This window comes from Mytilus edulis, chromosome 6, assembly GCF_963676685.1.
Source record: "Mytilus edulis chromosome 6, xbMytEdul2.2, whole genome shotgun sequence".
NCBI lineage: Eukaryota > Metazoa > Mollusca > Bivalvia > Mytilida > Mytilidae > Mytilus > Mytilus edulis.
In genome coordinates this window covers 80,528,948-80,552,302 of record NC_092349.1, presented here as the reverse complement: position 1 = coordinate 80,552,302, position 23,355 = coordinate 80,528,948, and the positions used below count along the sequence as shown (strand labels likewise).

At 32.0% G+C, this 23,355-nt stretch overlaps 2 protein-coding genes across 5 annotated transcripts in view; one reads left to right on the top strand and one right to left on the bottom strand.

Moving 5' to 3' along the window:
* The window catches only part of LOC139528619 (EF-hand calcium-binding domain-containing protein 5-like), a gene marked incomplete in the record, with an annotated part of 22,262 nt that extends 633 nt beyond the window's left edge, over positions 1–21,629 (bottom strand). Inside the window, 19 exon segments of the mRNA XM_071324661.1 lie at positions 250–444; positions 1,251–1,501; positions 1,950–2,206; positions 3,391–3,525; positions 3,864–3,957; positions 4,234–4,406; positions 4,837–4,965; positions 5,509–5,660; positions 7,835–7,991; positions 8,714–8,913; positions 9,955–10,065; positions 10,496–11,200; positions 11,823–11,957; positions 12,404–12,503; positions 14,340–14,495; positions 15,411–15,551; positions 16,050–16,206; positions 17,138–17,753; positions 21,501–21,629. Of these exon segments, the coding sequence (XP_071180762.1) occupies positions 250–444; positions 1,251–1,501; positions 1,950–2,206; positions 3,391–3,525; positions 3,864–3,957; positions 4,234–4,406; positions 4,837–4,965; positions 5,509–5,660; positions 7,835–7,991; positions 8,714–8,913; positions 9,955–10,065; positions 10,496–11,200; positions 11,823–11,957; positions 12,404–12,503; positions 14,340–14,495; positions 15,411–15,551; positions 16,050–16,206; positions 17,138–17,742 (3,853 nt within the window).
* Positions 21,604–23,355, top strand: part of LOC139528617 (protein phosphatase Slingshot homolog 2-like) — a 46,397-nt gene continuing 44,645 nt past the window's right edge. For 2 of the 4 annotated variants that reach the window (XM_071324660.1, XM_071324659.1), the window contains exon 1: positions 21,624–21,819. In XM_071324660.1, the coding sequence (XP_071180761.1) occupies positions 21,769–21,819 (51 nt within the window). In that variant the 5' untranslated portion in view covers positions 21,624–21,768. Of the gene's footprint in view, positions 21,820–23,355 lie in introns of all 4 variants that reach the window. The other 2 variants (XM_071324655.1, XM_071324656.1) reach the window with 2 other exon arrangements.

Sequence of the window (23,355 nt, the reverse complement as noted above, 5' to 3'; positions counted from 1 at the left end):
GTTGAAATCATGCAACCGAACTTTCAAAGCAGGTTCTATTTTTTTTTATTTGAATTTCAGCAACTAAGGAAATCTGTGATTTGTTTGTTTTTTTAAAAGTCTACTGTGTAAATGACTAATTAAATCTGACTTACTGTTCTGAGACTTGTCCATTTTCTACCCCAAACATCATTGATACATGTAGTTACTGTGTAAAGGATAAATTAAAATTACTTACTGTTCTAAGATTTGTCCAGTCATCCAGTTCACCATTCTGTACTTTTTCAAGGAAGAATATTGCACTAACAGCCTTTACTATTTTGACTACAATCTTTGGTGGGTCATTATAACTTCTCAGTTCAGCGAAGGCTTTAGCATCAATCTTAGAAACGTTTTCACGAAGTTCCATCAACATGAGTCTGTCAAACATTATATCCATTCGGTTCTCATCATCTCTTTCTGCTTCTGCAAGATTGGAAAAAATCTTTGTATAATTTTTAAATTTTTATGCATTCTAAGAATCCATATGTCCAATCTTTTATGAACAAGAATGTTTCCCAGTACACGGATGTCCCATCTGCACTATCATTTTCTATGTTCAGTGGACTGTGAAAATGGGGGAAAATCTCTAATTTGGCATTAAAATTAGAAAGATCATAACATAAGGAACATGTGTACTAAGTTTCAAGTTGATTGGACTTCAACTTCATAAAAACTACCTTGACCAAAAACTTAAACCTGAAGTGGGACAGACGGACAGATGGATGGACAGAAGGATGTACACACTAACAAATGACAAACGGCACACAGACCATAAAACATAATGCCCATAAATGGGGCATAAAAAAACTTCCTTAAATGTGATTTTTCACAATAATAAAAACATCAAAATAATTTCTGAATTTACAGTATATATATCTAAAACACTTGACCAAACAATTTTGCAATATTTGTAACGAAACAATTGCACTAACATTAGGTCGATCAGAGATTTCATTCTATTGTAAAGGTGTATGAATTTAATTGTGTATAATAGTGCATTAGGTGTACTTCCTGATCAATGGATTCTGTTTTGCGTATGTTTTTTATTTCTTGTCTTGTCTAATAAATAATTAAGATGACAGCATTTAAGAAATATCTTAGAAACTTTCTTACCAAATAAACACCAGTTATTATCCATTCAAATGCACTGAACTGGGCTCTAAAGTGACAAGTGACCTACCTATCACTGCATTTTTATAATCAGTTTTAAGGCTCTTTTTATGACTTACCTAGCACTATATTTTTATCATCGCCAGCGAATTCTCTTGTAATTTCCTTATGAGCTTGTTGTAGAAGACGTAACATTCTTTGAACTTCTTTGTTTTCGTGTGTTGGTAATATCTTTGTCTCTCCTATACTGATGTCTACTACAGCTATAGCTTTGCCATTATCGTCACGAAGAGGAAAAGCTAAATGTCTTTCCCCGTATGCATCTGCTGATATACTCTCTGATGTGTCTACTGTCTTGAACAAATAATCCCTACAATATAAAATAAGGTATCGTAATTATTGTGAAGAGAATGCTTATCATATTGTAAAAATAATGTCATGTTTTGTTTTGTTTCAGAAATTTCAAAGAAAATCATTATCTAGTTATATTCATACAGTTCAGACACAGAACAAATTTAACAGTGTAAATATGGCAGGCTCGACTGATAACTTTGGTGTTTCCATCTCATCACCTGAAGCAATAGTTAAAGTACTTTAAAGTTTTGGAGAAACTGAAACTGATTTCAGTAGTTACATTTAAGAAAAAATTCATGCAAGCCATAGACTTGGTAGAATTTCATTAATTGTGTTGTTATATTCTTATGTATTCTAAGCGCAAGCAAGAGATAAAATCTGACAAATTTAACAGCTAAGTCCATGTGAAAAGGACACCAGATTGGGAGTCAGATAGAGTACCCAAGATATAACCAATAACCCACCTGAAAAGATTATCCTTCCTTTCCAGTCTGGGTGGATTTATTAAGTTCTGAACATTGCCTTTAGCATCTGTGTTCATCATCTTCCTGAGGACATAATCCTGTTTCTCTTTACCATCTGGTTCTACCATGTATGTGGATATCTCATGAACATGTGGATTTCTACGGTGGATCCAAGATACAGCACTTTCTGTGATACGTAAGAGTTTCTTTCTCATGTCAATGTGGTGGTAGGCTATACTGAAGGCTTTAGCAACACCCTACAGCAACAAATTGTATCCAATTATAAATTGTACAATTACTGATAAAACTTAAGCAATATTATTATTGTTAGTAATCAGTTAGAACTAAAATATAATGCCACCCTTTAGCACATCTTTGCAGCCTCATGAAGCAAAGATGTCTTTTGGCTTTGGATCATAGGTTTCCACTCGTTGATGTATACCCTATATCTATTTTCATTCATGAAGAAAAGCAAAAACAAAAGCTTGCAACAGTACTGTGGTATAGTGTTATCAATTCATTAATTGGTGTTTCATTCCACTTTTAGCATTGTGAGCTTAAGGACACTCGATTGTCATTTGGAATTTTGGTCAGATTTTCGGAATCCTCTGGTTTTATCCATTTGAATGCCTTAAAAAATTTTGCCCGGTGATCCCCTTTTTTCTTTTTATAATTCTTTTACGTGTATAATGATAAGCTGTCTGTTAAAATCTGATAAAATTTTTAAATTATTTTTTAAAAGTTTTTGAGGACTTAAACTTGTCAATGATAAAGCTATGAAAAGTCAAGAGAGAACATTTACCTGCCAAAATTTCAATGGCTTATATCTCTAAAACAAGCACGGTGACCTATATAGTTTTTTTGCTCTTTTGATTTCTTTATTAATCACATATCAATATATGCTAGTGTTTTGAAAACTTAATTATTTTGAAACTGAGAAGCCAACTCCCTTAATCATGGAGGCAAGTTTTTATTGGTGGAGAAAGACGGAGTGTCTGTACAGAGTGATAAAGTGAGAACTTAATGCCTTAGAAGAGATGTAGAATAAATTCATGACTTTTGCAGAATATGCATTAGAACAAATATTTGTGAACCAACTACAGTGTTGTCTTTACTGTATTTCAGTTTACAGATTTCTACATTTTAAAATTTAATTCATATATGCTTGTCTACTTGTATGGTGGAAAAAATTTCAAATTAGGCAAAATGATGTTTTACTAAAATGTTAATTGACTGAATAATAATCATTTTTAATGGTCTATTTAACCAACCAGAAACAAGTGTAATGATGAACAGTAAACATCCTTCATTTTAAAAAGTTTTCACTTGGGTTATTGAAGTTTGAAATTTTAATTTTGTCAAGGCATTGAAGCTTTTGTTTTTAGTCCAACATATATATAGATATTCCATGAAACACACTGCAATGACTAGTTTAAATTACCTGGAAGTACTGTATTTCATGAGTGATAAAGATAGTCTTAGAATGTCTGTCGTTGAGTGTGTCTACTCCAATCAATCCAAACACTCTCTTTCTCTTGTCCTTTAATGGTACTACGATGAAGGATCCCTCACGGTCCTATAAAACATAAAATATGGTAAAAATATATAAACAGTATACAATTCTGTGCAAACAATAAAAAAATATATTGTGAAAATAGTATTTTTCATAAATAGTCCTTTTTTAGTCTAAAGATATAGTAGAATTTATTGTCAAATGCTCAAATGGTGCAGTAAAATTTGTAGTGTTAATGTCATTTAAACTAAAATAGTTTTTTCAGAGCTGCTTATTTATCATGACTGATTTATTGTCCATTACTTAACATACATCAATAAACCATTTTGAAAGTACCTGCTTTTTAACATTTTCATTCCTTTTAATTGTAACAATTTTTCATTATAAGAAGATAACTTTACCTCTGGTAGTCTGTATGGATTCCAGAACTGTACATTACCATGGTTTGCCACTCTGGGTACATGTATTGGTTGGCCTCGTTCAACAGATGCAAAACTGCAAGTAAATTATCTCCCTTTACTAACATTTTTTTATCTGATTTTAAAGGGTTCATAAGAATATAAAAAAATTCAACATACAGCAAATAATATTTCTTTCGTTTGGTCTGATACCAAAAGGATAAATGAAGGATGAGAAAGTTAAACAAAAATAAATATAAAAGCAAAAAATCTCAAAAAATCTCTTTAACTGATGATGTTTGGTTTTTTAACGGATAATCTTTTTTCTTTATTCCTTATGAAACATCTAGCCATCGTAAGTATAATATTTTACCTAATTCCTTTCATGTCCTTGTAGAGTATTTTACCGAGCAGGAAGTCAGCATCATCAATGGTGGCAGCCACATATCGGAGACAAACTTCACCTCGTTCTTGATCAAAACGATTACGCTCCAACATAGCAATATTGGAGCTTATCTTCTTACCATTTCCATGGGCTTCAGAGTCCTTTAAAATAGGAAATAGTTTAATCATACAATAACAAAACTACAAATACATTTAGGAAATACATGGAATTTGTATCAATGTCTAAAGTAAATGATAATGAGAATATGTGTTCGTAGGACAACGGGTCCTACTAGCACTATCCCATTTCCATGTACAGCAAACCATGAAATCTGGGTAAAAGCACCACAATCAAAATAAAAGCAATTATGATGTCTTAAGAATTGCCACATTTCAATGATTGTTTAAAATTCAAATCTCATCGAATATTTACAATGTTAACAATATTTCCTAGTCAAACCTTTACAGACATCTTACAAATATTTTCATTTCAGAATTCATATGCTTTTGTGGTACAAGGAGTACTTTATTGAAAACGTCTTTGTCAACAATGGAAATAGAAAATAACGTTACAGTGATTTCATTTGCATACCTTATATAAAGCCTGGAAGACACTCTTGTAAACTGGTTCCATACTGGCCCCACTTGTCTCTGCAGCACTGACAACCTGTTGTAACCATTTCTTTCTTGCCTCTCCTCTTATTCTTTCAGCATAGGTTCTCTGTAAGATTAAAAGGTAAAAGATAAAATATAATTTAGTTTTATACTTGAAAGTTTAATTTGGTTTTCATGCTCATATTGTATCATTATCTATTTGGCCTCTCAATTTGCCTGAGCACCAAGGGTCACAATATGTTTCTTAACGTCAAAAGTTTTAATTTATAACTCCATTTCCCACAATGTTTCTATGCAAATCCAGAAATAATTGTCTTTGATTAAAATTATTATTGCAATTTTTGAAAAATTGGAAAAATGTGAGATGAATTATTGCGATTTCAGGAAAATGATGAATACCGGTATGTGAGAAAACAAACAAATCATTATATGAAAATGATTGCTTATATTCCTCCTATTCCCATTTTTTTTCAAACAAAATAATAGTTCAAGTTACCTTTTTGATAAATTTGTATAACTCTTATTTCAACTTGTACCTCCACACTATTGGTTAAGAAATCTATATAGTAATCAAATGGATCAGCACCAGAGATTTCATTTCCCATATAAACTCTTTCTAAAATCTTATATAAGGGCACATAACTCTTACCTCCACACTATTGGTTAGGAAATCTATATAATAATCAAATGAATCAGCACCAGAGATTTCATCTGTAACAGCCTGGACAAATGTTCTAAATTCTCTCTTACTGAGTCTGTTGTCCTGTGCATATTTAGTAGTCTTCTTTAACCTAGTTTTAGCTGTAAAGTCAAAAGAGAGCTTAATAATATTGACAATACATGGACTACAAAATAGCAGCAATTGTTATCAAAGGTACCAGGATTATATTTTTAATACGCCAGACGTGCGTTTCGTCTACATATGACTCATCGGTGACGCTCAGATCAAAATAGTTATAAAGCCAAACAAGTACAAAGTTGAAGAGCATTGAGGACCCAAAAATCCCAAAAAGTTGTGCCAAATTCAGCTAAGGTAATCTGTTCCTGGAATAAGAAAATCCTTAGGTTTTCGAAAAATTCAGTTTTGTAACGGAAAATTTATAAAAATGACCATATAATTGATATTCATGTCAACACCAAAGTGCTGACTACTGGGCTGGTGATACCCTTGGGGATGAAACGTCCACCAGCAGTGGCATCGACCCAGTGGTGTAAATAGTTATCAAAGGTACCAGCAATAATGCTGCATTATAATTTTGATACGCCAGACAAGCGTTTCGTCTACATACGACTCATCAGATCAAAATAGTTATTAAGCCAAACCAGTACAAAGCTGGAGAGCATTGAGCAAGTCAGAGAAACAGTTTATTTTCTAAAACAGGATAGACTATAAAAAATACTGGAGACTACTTCAATTTTGATAAGTATACAATGTATTTCTACCTTGAAGAATATATTTCCCATATTGTTTATTCTGTCATGAATAAGTCTCATTATATTTTTGTCTTCTATAAGAACAGGTGATTTCTAAATATTATTGGTAATTTGACTTGAAGTTTCAGTAGAACTTCTCCAACATAATATTTACATCTAGATATATTGAGGGCAAACTGTGCCTACTTCTTAATACTCATTTTGATTAAATTTACATTTTAACAATATATAACACAATTTACTACCTTAGTTGACTCAGCCACCACTTTAAAAAAAAAATATTGAAAAAAAACCCTTTTGTACTCTTTTTATATAAAAATGTGTTGGATGCTATTAAACATACATCTACCTTATATATATATATATATATATATTTTTAAATCCTTGTACAAACAGGAGAAAAGAAGAAAAAACATAACATTTAAATACAGAGATAGCATTACAAGTAACATATAAACGAAAAAAGAAGATATCATGTCATGCTTATGCATAATAGAAAATAAAGTTCAATGCATAGATTGTAAATTGTAGATTGTAGATGTTTTGTAAAGAAATTATTTTCCTTCAGACTGACAAGTTCTATTCAGTAGCTAACACATATATTGTACTTCATGATAATATTTAATGAATTATATTTATGTTTATTTTTATCATAGCAGACAATCACCAAAGCAAATAACCTAAAGCTTTTTTCTCCAAACTAATTCTAACTTGTACAAGTCCTAAATAATCATTGAGAACTGTGTTAATATAAAAAAGAAGATGTGGTATGATTGCCAATGAGACAACTGTCCACAAGAGACCAAAAATGATACAGACATTAACAACTATAGGTAAGTAAAACAATTGTCGATAAACAATCAATTCTGAAACAAATAATCAATGCCAACTATGAAGGAGTTGTTATAGAGGAATGTTTGATGACAAATTTAAGTTCATTGAAAAATTCAAAGTATCAACAATCATGAAATCTGTGTCTTACAGATCCTAAAAAAAGTGCTCACATTTTATAACCCACTGTGTCATGCTGCAGTCCAAATATGAAGTAATTATGTTTAGTGGTTATTGCAGCTATATAATTACATTCCTTTAGTCCTTGGAGTAAAGAATAAACTAATATCTATTGATCCCTAACAATAACACAAGCTTTATGTGAATTCTAACTACAAACCCATTCCTTTCTAAATACATGTAACAACATTTTTACACAACTCTTACATGAATTTGATTGATTAAGTTCTTTAGTTTCTGGCACAACGGCTAAAATAAACAGAACTTATACATATTATTCATTTATTGACAAATGGAAAGAAATTCATACCTGAGACATGTTTTTGATTATTTGATACATATGTGTGTTGTGTGTGCCTGTATTTTTCTTGTTTTATTCTGAGACATATCCTAAAACATCAATTCATTCTTGGTGTAAGAAACTCAAGAATTGAATGTGCATTTTCTTTTATCTTTATATCACAATTACAAATACTCATGAAAAATTGCCTCATGGAAGCTTAACATCCCATTTTTAATCAAATACTTACCCTTATTAATGGCCTCATTCTCTTGTCCATCTTTATATCTAACCATAATGCCCTCTACATCCTCTAGATCCAAGAAGCCTGACCCATCATTATCCCATTTCTCAAACAGCTGATCCATCATATGTTTCCTTTGTGATGACAATGCCTCTTTACGAGCCTAAAAATAAAATGTCCAGACATATTGTCAGCAAATAGGATGAAATATACTCATATTTTTCATAAAGTTACTACTTGCAGTAATGATTCCTTATATGGATAGGTTTCATAGAAAGTACACAGACAACATATTCAGGTTACTCCAAGTTTTCTTTGAATGTTTTGAAAGATTGACCAGGCAAAAGACAAAATCAATGCGAAAAACTAATAAATCCAAATAAAATCTTGCCCAGTGTAATCATTTATTTATTTATTTATTCAATCAAAATGTAAAAAGAGTTTTCTAAAAAACTAAAAAACTTTGTCTTGCAAATAAAGGATGGGATTGGGAAATTTACTGAGTGGATTTAGATGAACCATAATAAGAAAACTTTAATCAATAATTAAGGAATGACTGTAATATTTTTTCTGTCGATGAAGAAATAGCATAAAAAATTTGGTGCACACTGAATAACGCGCAAATAGACAGAAAAAATATTACAGTTATTTCTTATAATTTAATTCTAAATTCCATTTTAAACCATAGAAAACCATGAAAAAACGTTGATGACGTCACGGTCACATGACTAAATTATGTATATGGGCTCATAACAAAATAACGTCAGCCAATCAGAAGACGCGTTACATCCAAAATTAAATTATTACAGAATAACAACAAAATCTGACATTGTCCTACAAGAATGATGTTCTGTTATTTTACAACAATTTGAATTATCATGGTACCTTAATAAGTCTGTCCATCTTTTCTTCTTCTGTCTCTTCATATCCTTCTTTGATAAACTTAGCCAACATAACGAAGGCCTCTTGTTTTGGTTTTTCATCTTTATTGAGGAATGTTTCTGTTAGCTGTACAAACTGTGATACATTCAAGACATTCTCATCAAAGGCTGAGGTTCCTGATTGTTGACTACGTGCTGTCATTACTGGAAAATTAAAACACAAAAATAAACATAAATAATGTATCAAGTAACCATATAAAAACACCTGTGTTAACTGAGGTGAATATTTATACTTTAGTTTCAAATACTATTTTAACTTCTATTTCAAGATGGTTAAGTATGTCCATCAAAACCATAAGTCATTTAGTAGTCTAAACAAGTGTTATTTATAAATACACCCAAGAAATTCCCCTGCTTAATAATTCCTAAAAACTTCCAAAATATATTGTTGTGTTGATAACTGGCTTTTTTTTTCTATTTCTGGTCTTTTTCACCCTTCCCTTAGGCAGTTTTACGCTTAAAAAGAGAAAGTGGGATAAGGTCTTCTATAAGCTGGTAAGTTCTGATCATGTTTCAAAGCTGTGACACCAGAGCAGTGAGATATAGCCAATGGGAAGGACGATAGTGTATTATACCTATCAGTTGTCTCCGTTTGCTATAGGGAATAATGTAGACTAATAGTGTCCGTCCCTGGATAAAACTCGTCAATTATGCATGCCTTTATGATGTCATTTACCAGATAGAGGGGATCGATTGTATCCCTGCACTATTAACATGCATCAAGCTTCTTTGTGATCGTCATTGTGCAGGATAAACTAGAAAAAATGTTTGTTCTGTAGGTACTTAATCACAATTCCCTAATGACAGCAGTGCTGATTGTCAATTAAGAGAATTCAATTTGCCAAATAGCGCAATGTAGCATCACAGTTATTCAACCACTCGTTCAACATTGGAACAGAAGTGACTAAAACTAAGCCCCTCAACACACAAATGATATTCACTAAAACAAAAGTTTTCACGGAAATGCATTGAACTCGAAAGTTGTCTATTGGACTTTAATTCAATACTGTAGAGTATAATAGCTATCAGTTCTACCCCTATTAAATGTGGTTCTACCGTATAGAGTATAATAGCTACCAGTTCTACCCCTATCAAAGGTGGTTCTACTGTAGAGTATATCATCTACCAGTTATCTCCCTTGGCTATAGTTTAATTTATGACTATAATATATAAAATAATACCTACCAGTTCTCTCCCTATCAAAGGTGGTTCCTTCAGCAAACTTAACACTTCCTAATTGATTTGTTGTCTCTGAGTGGATGGATTCCTTAGACTGTTCTCTACTCACACTGATATCTATACAAATAATAATCAACACATCAAGTTAATAATGTGTATTGATATCTATATATAGGCGGAACTTGTAAAATTGAAAAGTTATGCAGCAATATTGCAACTTGATAAAATAGCACTCCACTTATATATACAATATATTATACATTGATAACTTATAATTAGGATATTTTCAACTTAAAATACGACAAAACTTCATGCAAAAATTAAATAAATCAAAATAAAAAACAAACAGTAAAATGAACTCATGCAAAGTGTTTTCAGGAAAATAATCTTGCAGTACAAGTCTTTTACTTGGACAATTGTTTTTCTTTAATTTGGACAAGTTGATTACTTTGATTAAAATATATGCATTTTCTGTGAGCATAAATCCAATAAATCATTTGTTAATACATGTAGTAATTTCTATGGGGCTATCCAATCTACTCATTACCTTCCGATGAAGGTTTAACCTCCTCAGTTTTTTCAACATTAGACACCTCTTTAACATCAGTGCTATTGTCTGTTTTTGGTTCCTCTTCCTTCTTTTCCTCTGGAACTTCACTTGCTTCCTCCACTTTTTTGTCCTCAGACTTAAACTCTTCTGTTGTCTGCTCTGTTTTTGCATTTTCTCCTTCAGTAGCAGACTTTTCAGGCTCCTTCTCTTTGGTCTCTTCAGTTTTAGGTTCTTTAACAACTTCCTGTTCCTGTGTTGGTTTAACTTCAGACTTCTCTGTCTCAGTCTTTGGCTCAGCAGGTGCTTGTTCTTCAACTTTGACCTCTTCTGTAGGCTTTGATGCTTCAACTTTGACCTCTTCTGTAGGCTTTGATGCTTCAACTTTGACCTCTTCAGTAGGCTTTGATTCTTCACCTTTGACCTCTTCAGTAGGCTTTGATGATTCAGTGTCAGTAGGCTTGGCCTCTTCTGTGGGTTTTGTTTCCTCTGTAGAGGCATCAGATGGTTTAGTTTCTTCTGGTTTTACTTCTTCTTTTGTTGGTTTAGTTTCATCCCTCTTACTTTCTTCAGGTTTAAGTGCTTCTTCAGTCTTTTCTTTTTCTTGAGGTGGAGGTGTTATGGGTTTTTGTTCCTCCTGTTTGGGAGGAGTTTGTACTTCTTCCTGTTGAGGAGGTGGAGTTTGTGGCTTTTGTTCAGTTTTAACTGATGATGATAATAAATAACAAAAACAAAATAAACAACATGCAAAATAAAGTGAACAAAAATAAAGAAAATATAAACTTCATGCCAACAAAATTACGAAATGAAATAAACTGATAATTTAATCAAAATCTTTAAATGAAAGTTTTTAACATATAGAATGTGTGGAATCTTCATATCGCAGTGCTTATAAAAATACATTTAAATGTGTGTGAATTCTGAGGTACAGGGAAATAATCAAAATCATCATAATGTCTAGGCATATGTTTTCCTTGGAGCTGGTCAAAGTAAAATTCTAAACTGTAAAAGGAACTTTAATTTGTAGATTCCTTTCTTGGTAAATTGCACAACAGTTGTTGGATCTTAAAACTATTTAAGGTAGTTTCTATTATGCCTCAGTCATTGTTTTGGAGTTCTTAAGACTTGTTTTGTACTTTTTGGCAGCTTAGATAAAGGGTCACTGAGGAACAAAGTGTTCACTGAATCTTTACTTTTAAAAAGACAATTACTATAGCAGATTGTGTAGTAAAAATATCACAAAGAAAATTTCTGTTACAATGATTTTTACCAAGAGAATTATTAATGTTAAATATAAGTTAAATACTCCCAATTCAATATGACATACCTTCTGGTGACTCTGATACTGTTGTCTCTTTCGAGGGTGCAGGCACCTCAGATTTCTGTTCAGTCTCCTCTACAGGTTTAATGTCCTCATCATCGTTGTAAGTGTCCTCAACTTCATCTACTTCAACCACAGGCCCTGTAAAATTATGAAATAAATTTTTTATACGTTTGCAATTAGCTGAGTACTGTAGGCCTCTAACATGTTTTTCCCTATTAAATGCACATTTCAACTTTTAAATTTTATTTTATTGCCCAACATAACATTTGAAGAAAATTTGCAAAAAAGACAATAATGTTGTTATCCTTAAATGTTTTGAAATAGAATGGGACAACCTGAATTGCCATTGTTTCTAATAGTGCTTTTTTTTTTCAAAAACTAAGTTTTATTTAAATCATATACAGAAATAGGTAAATGATGACTGTAATAATCAAGACACAAAATTATTTTCAAGAATTGCAATTAAAATTGAGAAAGGAAATGGGGAATGTGTCAAAGCGACAACAACCCAACCATACAGCAGACAACAGCGAAAATTGTTGATTTATATAATGTTGGTTTTAAATAAGTAAACATGTTCTTACATCTCCTAGGATTTCTCATATGCATCTTTATATTATCTTTGACTGTATCCCAGAAATTCTCAAACAAACTCAAAATCCTGTGTCTGTCCAACAATCCAATCTGTAAAATATTATATTAATATATATGTGAAACTTAAAAAAGAAAGTGAAAGTAAGTTGATGTACATCATCTCTTGACAAAAAAGTCTTCTATAGCTGACTATGCGGTATGGGCTTTGCTCATTGTTGAAGGATGTACAGTGATCTATAGTTGTTAATTTCTGTGTCATTTGGTCTCATGTGGGGAGTTGTCTCATTGGCAATAATACCACATCATCTTTTTTATATTCAATACATTCACAGCAAAAGTAGCAAAGTCCTATAACAAACATATATGGTAAACATTAAATGTTAACCCCTCTATAAGCTCCTGTCTAAGTTATAAAGGACAGAAACTCTTAAAAATACTAGAAGAACTGAAGCAAAGCTTACAAATTGATACTCACAACCTCTAAATATAACAAATTCAAATTCTATGATTTACAAAAATAGGGAAACCTCCAAATTAAAACAGAATTAAAAAAAAATAGAAGGTGCACAATGGCATTATATCATTAACCCTTTCACCGATTGCTGCCCAGACAGAAGCTACACTGAGACGATGGCTTCCCTGGCTACTATTACTCAAGTGGGAGATCTTCATAATAAATGTCAATAAAAACTTGTTTGTAGTTATTTGTGTATTTATTTCATTCACTAACACCATGTTCACAGTTTTATTCATGTTTTAATAATTTTTTCTTCTTAAAATATTCAAATTTTCAAATTTTCTGCATTTTCTAGGTGAAATTCTCAAAATTCTGCTCTTTGACCCCAAATCGTAATTTTTTAACCCAAAACGGCAAAATTTTGAAAATTTTTATGAGGCTGTACAAATTCCTCACACTGAACGATGTCCATTGCAAGTGTTTTGTACTTAAAACGACATTTTATGTCAAAAAAGTATACTAGTTTCGCTTCAATTCTTCCATATTCTTTCAAAAAAAATGTTCCCTCATTTCAAATTCTCGTAAATTCCGTAAATTTCCTCTGATTTTGACACGGTTTTCAACAAACGGAAGCGTCATGTTTACACTTTCATCCGGGTATTCATCAAAGAAAGATAACTCATGTTTGCACTGTTTTAAGCGGGAAACATAAAAGAGGTATTCCGATCCCGGTAAAACGGGACTCATCGTCAGCTGTCTGAAGCGTGAATCCCGGTAAACCGGGACTCATCGGCGAAAGGGTTAATACTGTATAGAGGGTTATTTTTGCAGGTGTAAAATTTCGTTATTTTCATTAAATAAGGTATACAAAATATTTTGCAGTTAATTCTTTCGAGGAATTTAAAACTTTTATCAATACCTTTGCATGTGCACTTTTAAATTGGCGGAATTTATTTTGGCAATTTTGTTCTATCTGCGAAAATAGGCGAAAATTTACACCCGGAGATAATACCCGCTTTACAGTAATATGAGAAATTAAAAACGGTCTTATCTTCTATATCTTCTTCTGTAAGAGAGGTTTAGTTTTCTTAACTGAATTGCTTCATATTTTCATGTCAGGGTCTTTAATATCATTAGCAATCATACCAAATTTCCTAATTTTTATAAAAACCTTTTTATGCCCAATTGACGGCATTATGTTTTCTGGTCTGTTCATTTGTCCGTCTGTCATGCTTCAGGTTAAAGTTTTTGTTCAAAGTAGTTTTTGATGAAATTGAAGTCCAATCAGCTTGAAATATAATACTATACATGTTCCCTTTGATATGATCTTTCTAATTTTAATGTCAAATTAGAGTTATTGCCCCATTTTCATGGTCCCCTGAACATAGAAAATGATAGTGCGCATGGGGCGTCCGTGTACTAGGGACACATTCTTGTTATGATAGAGGTTGTTACAAAATTAGACTTACACCACTGTGATCACATGAAATGAATAGATTTGACAGAGCTATTCTTCTGTTTTCTTCTTGGGTAGCTGCTCTATAGGATATAGCACACTTAGCTAAATGTTTCATAAATTCATCAAATAAGTCCCTGGTTAAATCTTCAACATAACCACTGAGATACTGAAAACACAAAATTCAAATAATTAAATTTGTTTAATTATATAATTGTTTGTGTGAAATATAACACTTGTACTAAAAAAACATTGTGTCTCCGTATAGCAAAGTTTCTCATAATTCTAAGTCTCAGATTGTATTGAAAAAATATTTATACAACATCAGTCTGAAACTATACTTGTTTATATTATTTCAGGCTAAATTACCATACAAGAGTGTACACCTAACCTAAACGTTTTTACTGCTATACTGATTATGATTGAATTTTATACTGAAAGTAGTTAATGTCAACATTTTACTTCAGGTATCACATAAACTTATCATTTATTCATTATCAAATATCCATGGGGTCAGACGAACCCTTGCTACCAGATGGACATGCTCACCTAACAATACACCAAATATAGTTTAGTAATTTGTTGTAGTGTTTTTAGAAATAGATATTATCATGAAAACTTAATGTAGTTCACAGATTTTAGAAAAAAAGTCAAGGTCAAACAAACCTTGTCTGACAGACATGTATACTTGGCAATACTTCTACATTTAAAAAATTAGTGACTAATTACTTATAATGACAGAACAAGTTGTCTCATAAAAAAAAAATAAAAAAAATACATTTTTTTATGCAATCACTATACCGTGAAAATGAGGTTAAGGACAATAAACACATGCCAGAACATGAGGCATATATACAAGATATTTGGTTAACAAGTTTTCTTTCTTATACCTATGTATCACATTCTGAGACTGAAACAACAAATTGATATCTTTGATTTAAGACACAACAAAAATTTCAAGGAGATCTCCAACTTTCCATTTTGATCTGCCTATAAATGTACTGATTTTAAATAATATATTTTGTAACATAAATCTATGTTGCACAGATGCACTTTTTTATCAACAACAAAATAATATAATTACTTTGGCAAAATCTTTAACAGTAAGACATTTCCCACTTTCATCAGTTGCTTCCAGACTACGACTTAATTTAGCAGCATCTCTCAACTCTTCAGGGAAGGTTGCTTCTGCTATTTCAGAAAACGATCTTAAAGCATTCTGTACCTGTTAAAAATAAACAAAAGTGCCATGTTATCTGTTATCTAAAGCATTGTGTATCAGTTTAAAAAAGAAAAACAGCATATTTTCTACAGCATATGAATTACAAAAAGGATGCGCTATAACAGCAGAATAAAAGTAGATATGTCAATTGTGTTACCATATATGACATAAGTAATGTACTACATGTAATAAAACAGGTTAAAACATTTAAAACATATCACATAAAAATCATTTTGCACCTTCCATTTATAATTTTTTTTTTATTTACTAGATAAACATTATCAAAAAATGTGTGTATGCTGTGTGAGCCTCTTAATCAAAAACAAAACTTGGTGTGTTTGTATTTCTAAGGCAGGTATATTTATATATTATCAACTTTTTATTACATTGTATACTGAAAAGGCATTTAATATTTGCCACTGGACATTTATAGATGTAATTACTAATTCAACCTTCTATTGCTTTCCATTATAATAAATTTTAGATGAATGTATAAAATACCAATGAAAGTTCCACTTTTCCTTCAGGATGAGAATTCCATTCTCTAAACTGATCCATGAAGCAGTTTTCTCTTCTTTCTCTCTCTTTCTGTTTGATTTGTTCTAATTTTTCCCTCTCTTCTCTTCTTCTCTTTGCCTCTGTTTTAATTCTGGCTAATCTATAGGTTATACAAGATAAAAAAAGAAATTAAACAAAACTCTAGATGCACTAATGTGAATGATAATCTATGTCCTTTATACATGTATGAAATAGAAGTAACCTAGAGGTTCTTTGCTAAACTTAAAAAAAGACAGGGAGAAAAATTTATACAGGCTAACCCCGCCACATTATTTATGTATGTGCCTGTCCCAAGTCAGGAGCCTGTAATTCAGTGGTTGTCGTTTGTTTATGTGTTAAATATTTGTTTTTCGTTCATTTTTTTTCATAAATAAGGCCGTTAGTTTTTTTTCTTGTTTGAATTGTTTTACATTGTCTTATCGGGGCCGATTATACATGTAGATGACTATGCGGTATGGGCTTTGCTCACTGTTGAAGGCCGTACGATGACCTATAGTTGTTAATGTCTGTGTCATTTTGGTCTTTTGTGGATAGTTGTCTCATTGGCAATCATACCACATTTTCTTTTTTATATTACATCTACAGTGATGACTAAATTAACCTGACATCTATAAATCGCTGATCTAAGTCGTTTCAATTCTTGTTCATTTCATATCTCCATATCAATATTGTATATGATGTTATTTATATTTATTTTATTTTGTTCTTGTATTTATCATTTTAAATGGAGAATATGTTTTAAGTTGACAAAACTTGTGTCTGTCATTATTTTTTTACAATAAAATATGTTTAAAATAAACTAGTGAACATCAGCCAGCTGTCAATACCGTGTGTTCCAAATCCTATATGACAGTGCTATTAATTGACTAGAATTGCTGAGTTATCCTGTTATAAGTTACAGATTCCAACCAGATACTGACAGACTTCCTCCAGACCTCAACCAATAAAAACTGGCATCCATGGTATAAAGCCAAAAATGCTAAAAGTGACTTTAAATACCAACAATCAATCAATATTTATATAAAATATACCTATTGTCTTCAATGTTGAACAGTTGTTTTCTAAGTCCATCAGCCACTTCTCTTAGTCCTCTAACATAGGGAGATGCCTCTGAAAAGTTACTGTACTTTGGATTGTTTCTTAGTAAATACTGTGCCAGAAAATTAATTGGATTAAAATCAGGATCTTCTTCATTTTCTTCTGTTAATCCTTTCTTGTCTGCTTCAGTCAAAAGTTTTTCTACACCTAAAATCAATGTTGGGAGAACTTTGTCAACAAGGTATGATCTGACCTCTAATGTAGCTTCATTGTCATTTAACCACTGTTTAGCTAAGATTTCTGTTGGAATTTTCCTTGCCATTTTTCTAGCATCATCTCTTGAACTTCTGGTGTTGTTTTTCTTTTCATTTCTCATTCCTACTAATTTCTCCATCATGTTTTGCTCATGAAGCCTCTTCCATCTCCTGACAGCACTCCTTACAACTGGTTTCATATAATCAGAGCCAGTTGGTGTCTGTTTTCCACTTCCTGGAGTTATAGACAGTCTACCTGGACTCTGTGGTGTTGTCATGGTTACTCTTTTGGTTGGACTTCCTTCACGACCAGAGCCTGGCTTGGAAGTAAGAACATCAGCCATGATTGCTCAGCCTAAAAGAAACAGTGATATATATACATGTATAAGGGGACGACCATTTGATATTCTGGGGGGGGGGGGGGGCAGGAGGATTTGTTTTTGATCAGTTATTTATTTTTGTAAACTAAGAGGACAGATTATTCATTTTGTGCACTATTGAAGCAAGATTTTTCATTTTCATTAAAGCAAGGGACTGATTATTCATTTTATTATATTTTTGATATTCGAAGTTCATACAATTATTTAAATGATTTGTTTATTATAAATAATACATATAGCATAGTCAAGTCATTATGTACCATTTAATTAGATTAACCATCCCCCTCTGCAGAAATGAATGTTTTAAATTCCCAACTGCATATACATGTATTGCATACATACATAGTATAAAATTTTAGTTATAAGAGGGCACTTTTTTGGCAAACATACTACGCCGAGCGGAACGAGGCAAAACAAATTTTGAAGGGTTTTGGAGCCACTGAAGGCCCAAGAAGCTATAGAACAAATGATGCAAAATCATGCTTTCTAGGTGTTCCGAAGACCCTTTCATAATCTGAAAATGAAGTTTTGTTTTATAAATTTTTTGACAATATTTTTGTCTCAAAGCAAAATGTATAAATTCAGTGTAAGACCAATGTGCATGATAAAGCAAAAATGCAATTAACATAGTTAAGCCTGTGGCTGCTGTTTTTTTTAAACTCATGATCAAGTTCATAACAAAATTACTAGATTACAAAAGGAATGCAACACTAACAGAATACAGATGGGCAATCAATGAACAAAAGACAAATAAATAAGAAACATTGATCCCGAAAAATCAGGGCTATAAGTCTGAGGGAAAACAGAACTTTCTTCTTGCAAAGACGTGAACACAATTTGATATGGAGACAAGCGTTTGATTTTGAAATTTCCTACATGTACATGTAGTTACAGCCCTGTTGAAATAAAAATGAGGTAAGGTTTCCTGAGACAATATACCTCAAGATAAATAAAACCAATTTTCAGACATTTCAAGTATATTTAAATAATATTTATACTTTTGTTATTAAAAAATTTGGGAAGTGTTTCCCGATTTTTTTGGGGAAAAAAGATGAATTTATGAAGAATCTGGTGCCATCTCATACTTTCTATTAGACCTGCTGAGTTATTTATTTTCTATACATTGCAAGTCAGGTAATTTATTTTCAAACTACCACAGAACAAACCATTCATTTTTGTGATTATCAAGGCTTAGTTATCTATTTTCAAAAAATCCTCCTTGCACAATCCTGATCACGAAAAATAACCCTAAGCTAGGATTTTAAGCCGACTTGGATTTGTTGTCTCTCTGTAGACTGTATAAAAGAATCATAAAAAAGTTGATCATGTTGGATAAGTTACCACACCGCCAAAAAAGAAAATAAACGGTTGAATTCAGATATCACTTGACTTTTGCAATATCTGCAATAAAGAACACAAAGATACTATGCTGGCTTTAATGTTTGTATAGTTTTCTGTCTATCATTTGGTTATTTATAGGTGGGTCTCACTAATTAGCGACAAGAAGTGTCAAGATGCAACCAGAAGAATAATTTAGTGACAAGAAGCGTCAATAAGACTATTAAGGGACAAGAAATTAAAAAAAATCTTATTAAACATGTTTAAACTATTTACATTATTTTTTGTATTTAGTAACAATTGTTGGATTTATTCTAATATAATTCTTATTCTTACAACAGTCAATTTTCCTTTGTGGTGCCAGATATCATCCCTTATGACATCAAATTTTTACAAGTTAGAACTGTGATGATCAAAAATGGTAGACAAATAGCGACAAAAGTGTAAGTGTCGATCTGACTATCCTGAAATGGTGGTAAGTCGTTCATCTAAGGACATTTTTTTCTGTAGACGTAGCTTTGTTTTTATTAATAACCGTGTATTATCAAGCAAGTTTACTCATTATACTTGTTTCTCAGTCACTCAATCACAGTACAGTGTTGTTCCATACTAAAGCTGCTGACACTGTTTGTTTACATTCAAATTCCAATGGCGTCAAAAACCATGTGATGCATTGAATCTTTCTACCCAATCAAATTGCTCTAGTGTCAATTAGGTGATTTTTTTTAGACTAAGGCAATTATATTATTTGTTTGTGTGATATTGTTTTGAAATAGTTTGCAATGAATTGGGGGTTTATTCAATAGGAAGCCACATATTAAGCCATGAAATTCAACATCATTGGAATTTTATATGTATATTTACCTGGAGTCATGATGGTCAGAATATCGATCTTTTTATATTGAATCAATTTTTTTATGAAAAATTTATGTATATATACGTGTATTGTTTTTGTTGAGCCTTTGACTAGTCAAAAAAGCGAGACATAGTCATCCTACAATCCATCAGCGTCGTTGGTGGTGGCGTCCACAAATATTCACTCTGACGGTCCCAATAAATATTGTAGTATTTTATTGTTAGCTAATATATGATTCTTAGCACTGTTTTGCATCCCAAACAAATCAGTGAAATCAATTGGTTTATATGTGTAAAAAATAAGGAATGTTGGAAATGGGTTTATAACATCAATGGGACAGAAACTCAAAAGCAAACCAACTAAATAAAATGACATGTACATGACTCGTCATTCTTTTTGTCTTGCTTGCCCGATGTTTTATTTTAAAAGTATTCATCAATTTGAATCTCGATTCAAAATCTTAAATACCGGTAATGACACTTCCGGTGAATAGTGGATAAAACATAATCGGCGATCCCGGGTCAATGGACAAAGCCAATGCAATATAACACGACTCGGGTTTGCATACTTATTTTTACTCATTTTGGTAAGCGATCTATTTCCGGAGTTATGTAATATTTATCGTCATGAACATTTGATGTTTATACTTAAATATACAAATGTATGTTTTACTCACTGATTATTGGTTTCTTTTACATAAATTAAACATCATTATACGTTTTGAAATTAATCCTATATTTTTGATGAATTTGAACTTTGTCTTGTATATTATTTTACTTGTCCACGGGCAACCAAGACACAAATAGTTACTTGTCCAGGTGTCAAAATGTACAATTCGGGCGAGTCGGGCATAGCATTTCTACACCCCTGCAGATGTAAGGTGCTTGTCATTTTGAAATTCTTAAAATACGATTTGCTTGACCTATTTTGTCTGCCACAAGATTGATAACAAACGATGAATGGAATGTACACAAAGCCAGAAGAGTGATTGTCTGAAGTTCTGAAATGTTTTTAGGCATTCTGAAGTCAGGTTTGAAAGGGCCATTAGTAAATTGGCATTTTTGAGCAATAATTGAGAATAACAATGAAAACATATCTTTAGAAATGTTTTTTTATATAGAAGAGTAGAATAAACTAATTCTGCACTAATTTTGTACGCTGGTGGTAGCGTAGTGATGTCAATGCTTAGTTTTCCTAAGTGATTAGTACAATAACAAATCCCAACTAACCAACAAGATGACCGTCACCGATTATATAGACTACGGAAGGATATATGCCATTTGACCAGGTGCCAAATTGACTTTTTTCTATAGGTGGCTTATCCATCTTTTTAATTTAAGAGTGAGCGCAAGATAAAAGTCTAGAACGGGCATATATGTCCAGAAATCAGTATCTTCATGATAGCAGGTGCTGTAAACTACAACAAAAACATTGTAACCAAATATATTTTCCTCTAAGAGAATGTGCAGAAATGTGTTTATGCATTCTTAAAAAAGGTTTTGTATGTAACATAAGAGAAATATCATACCAAGACTAAATCTTCTTTGAAAAATCAAAATAAGAACATTAAAAAAAATGTTTCCAAACCACCATCAACGTTGCTAAGAGGAAGTGTGCGTCTGAATCATACAGACGTTTTATTTTCCATATTTGAAACTTCCGGCAAAATACGCATGTGACGGAAATCGAACCCAAAGAAGGAAGAGAATGAGAATGTTTTTGTTGTTTTGTTATTGTCTTTCATTTGAAATGTAGCTATTTCTTATTTTGTATTTGAATATTCAGTCGGATAAGATATGGCCTTGGTAACCGTCCAAAGATCTCCAAGTCCAAGCAATACAGAATCAGTAAGTTTTAGTTGTTGTCAGCCGATTTTAAGCGTAACTGTCATATTCATGCATACTTCAAAATTAGCACTTTAACGTCAACAGATTGAGACAATTTATTTGTTTAACTGTGCCACTTTTCTGATTTATGCTACACATCTGATTTGCCAAGACAATAATTTTTCTTTGTTAGGATAATGACCAGTTCTTTTAGTCTTTAGAATTTACCTTTTCCAATACACCTTATCGCTATTTGTCCCCCATTACTGGATATGTCACAGATTCCCGTAAAAACTTGACGTCATTAAACAAAATATCTGACGCCACAATGGAAAAGTGATTGTTGCATGCGTCAAAAGTTCAAGCGGACGGGTCAGCCGGGATTAGCGATAAGGTGTATACACCTTATCGCTATTTGTCCGCCATAACTGGACATCACACAGGTTCCCGTAAAATTTCGAAGTCATAATACAAAATGTTAGACGCCACAATTGAAAAGTGATTGTTGTATGACGTCAATAGTTCAATCGGCACTGATCCTCGGGTAGCTGGTAAATTATACACCTTATCGCTATAAATATAATTTGTTTCGCTTGACACGAGAATCTGGGCCGGTTGAACTTTTGACGTCATACAACAATCATTTTTCCATTGTGGTGTCATATATTTTCTATTGTGATGTCAAAATTTTACAGGAACCTTTGCGATGTCCAGTAATGGCGACAAATAGCGATAGGTGTTTGGCAAAATGTCACTGGTTTTCAGTTTAAGTAGCCAATGCACATGATGCAAGATGTTTTGGCCACTCTGCCAGTTCAGGCATAGACATTTTAGCCAGATGATTCAGCCATACTGCCATTTTGGCCATGGTTTTTCAGTTTGGTAATAAAAATGATCCTTTTAAAAAAAACAAAAAAACATTTTAGGCACTGGCTAGGGTTACAATGAAATGTAACAATAATGAATTTATTTTTTTTTAATTTATAATGGCGACTAATTGCCAAAATGCAGAGTTGGGTAAGGAACCAATTATTTACGAATGTAACAATAATTTTTGTGTCTTCTTTGTAAACATGTAAAAAGTGGAAGCAAGTTCCTTAGTACTGTACATGTAGTAACAGATTGTCAAAACACTTACATCTTTGTTTGAAAATTATTATGAGTCTTTACTCTTATACAATGTACAAATGATGTATGTACAACAAAAGAAGACTTCTTAAAAAAAATATGGCACTGAAAAGAGCTCTAGGCTCGCCACTAGATGAATTTCAAAGCCTTGTTTCCTTGTCATTTGATTGGTTTCTTATGTAACCATTGCCATTTTGTTGCATACTTCTGTGACATTATTTTAATGGGAGATAACTCATATAATATTAAAGAAGCTCACACTTTTATCACATATTATATATAATAAGGCAAAATAAACAACATAACTTATTTTCATGAAGATGATTTGGGGCCTGCACCTTTAGTCATAGTTTATTGTCTGAATGTTTTGCATATTTTACTATCAAAATTACATGTACATAAAGTAAATTTTATCTGTGCCAACTTATT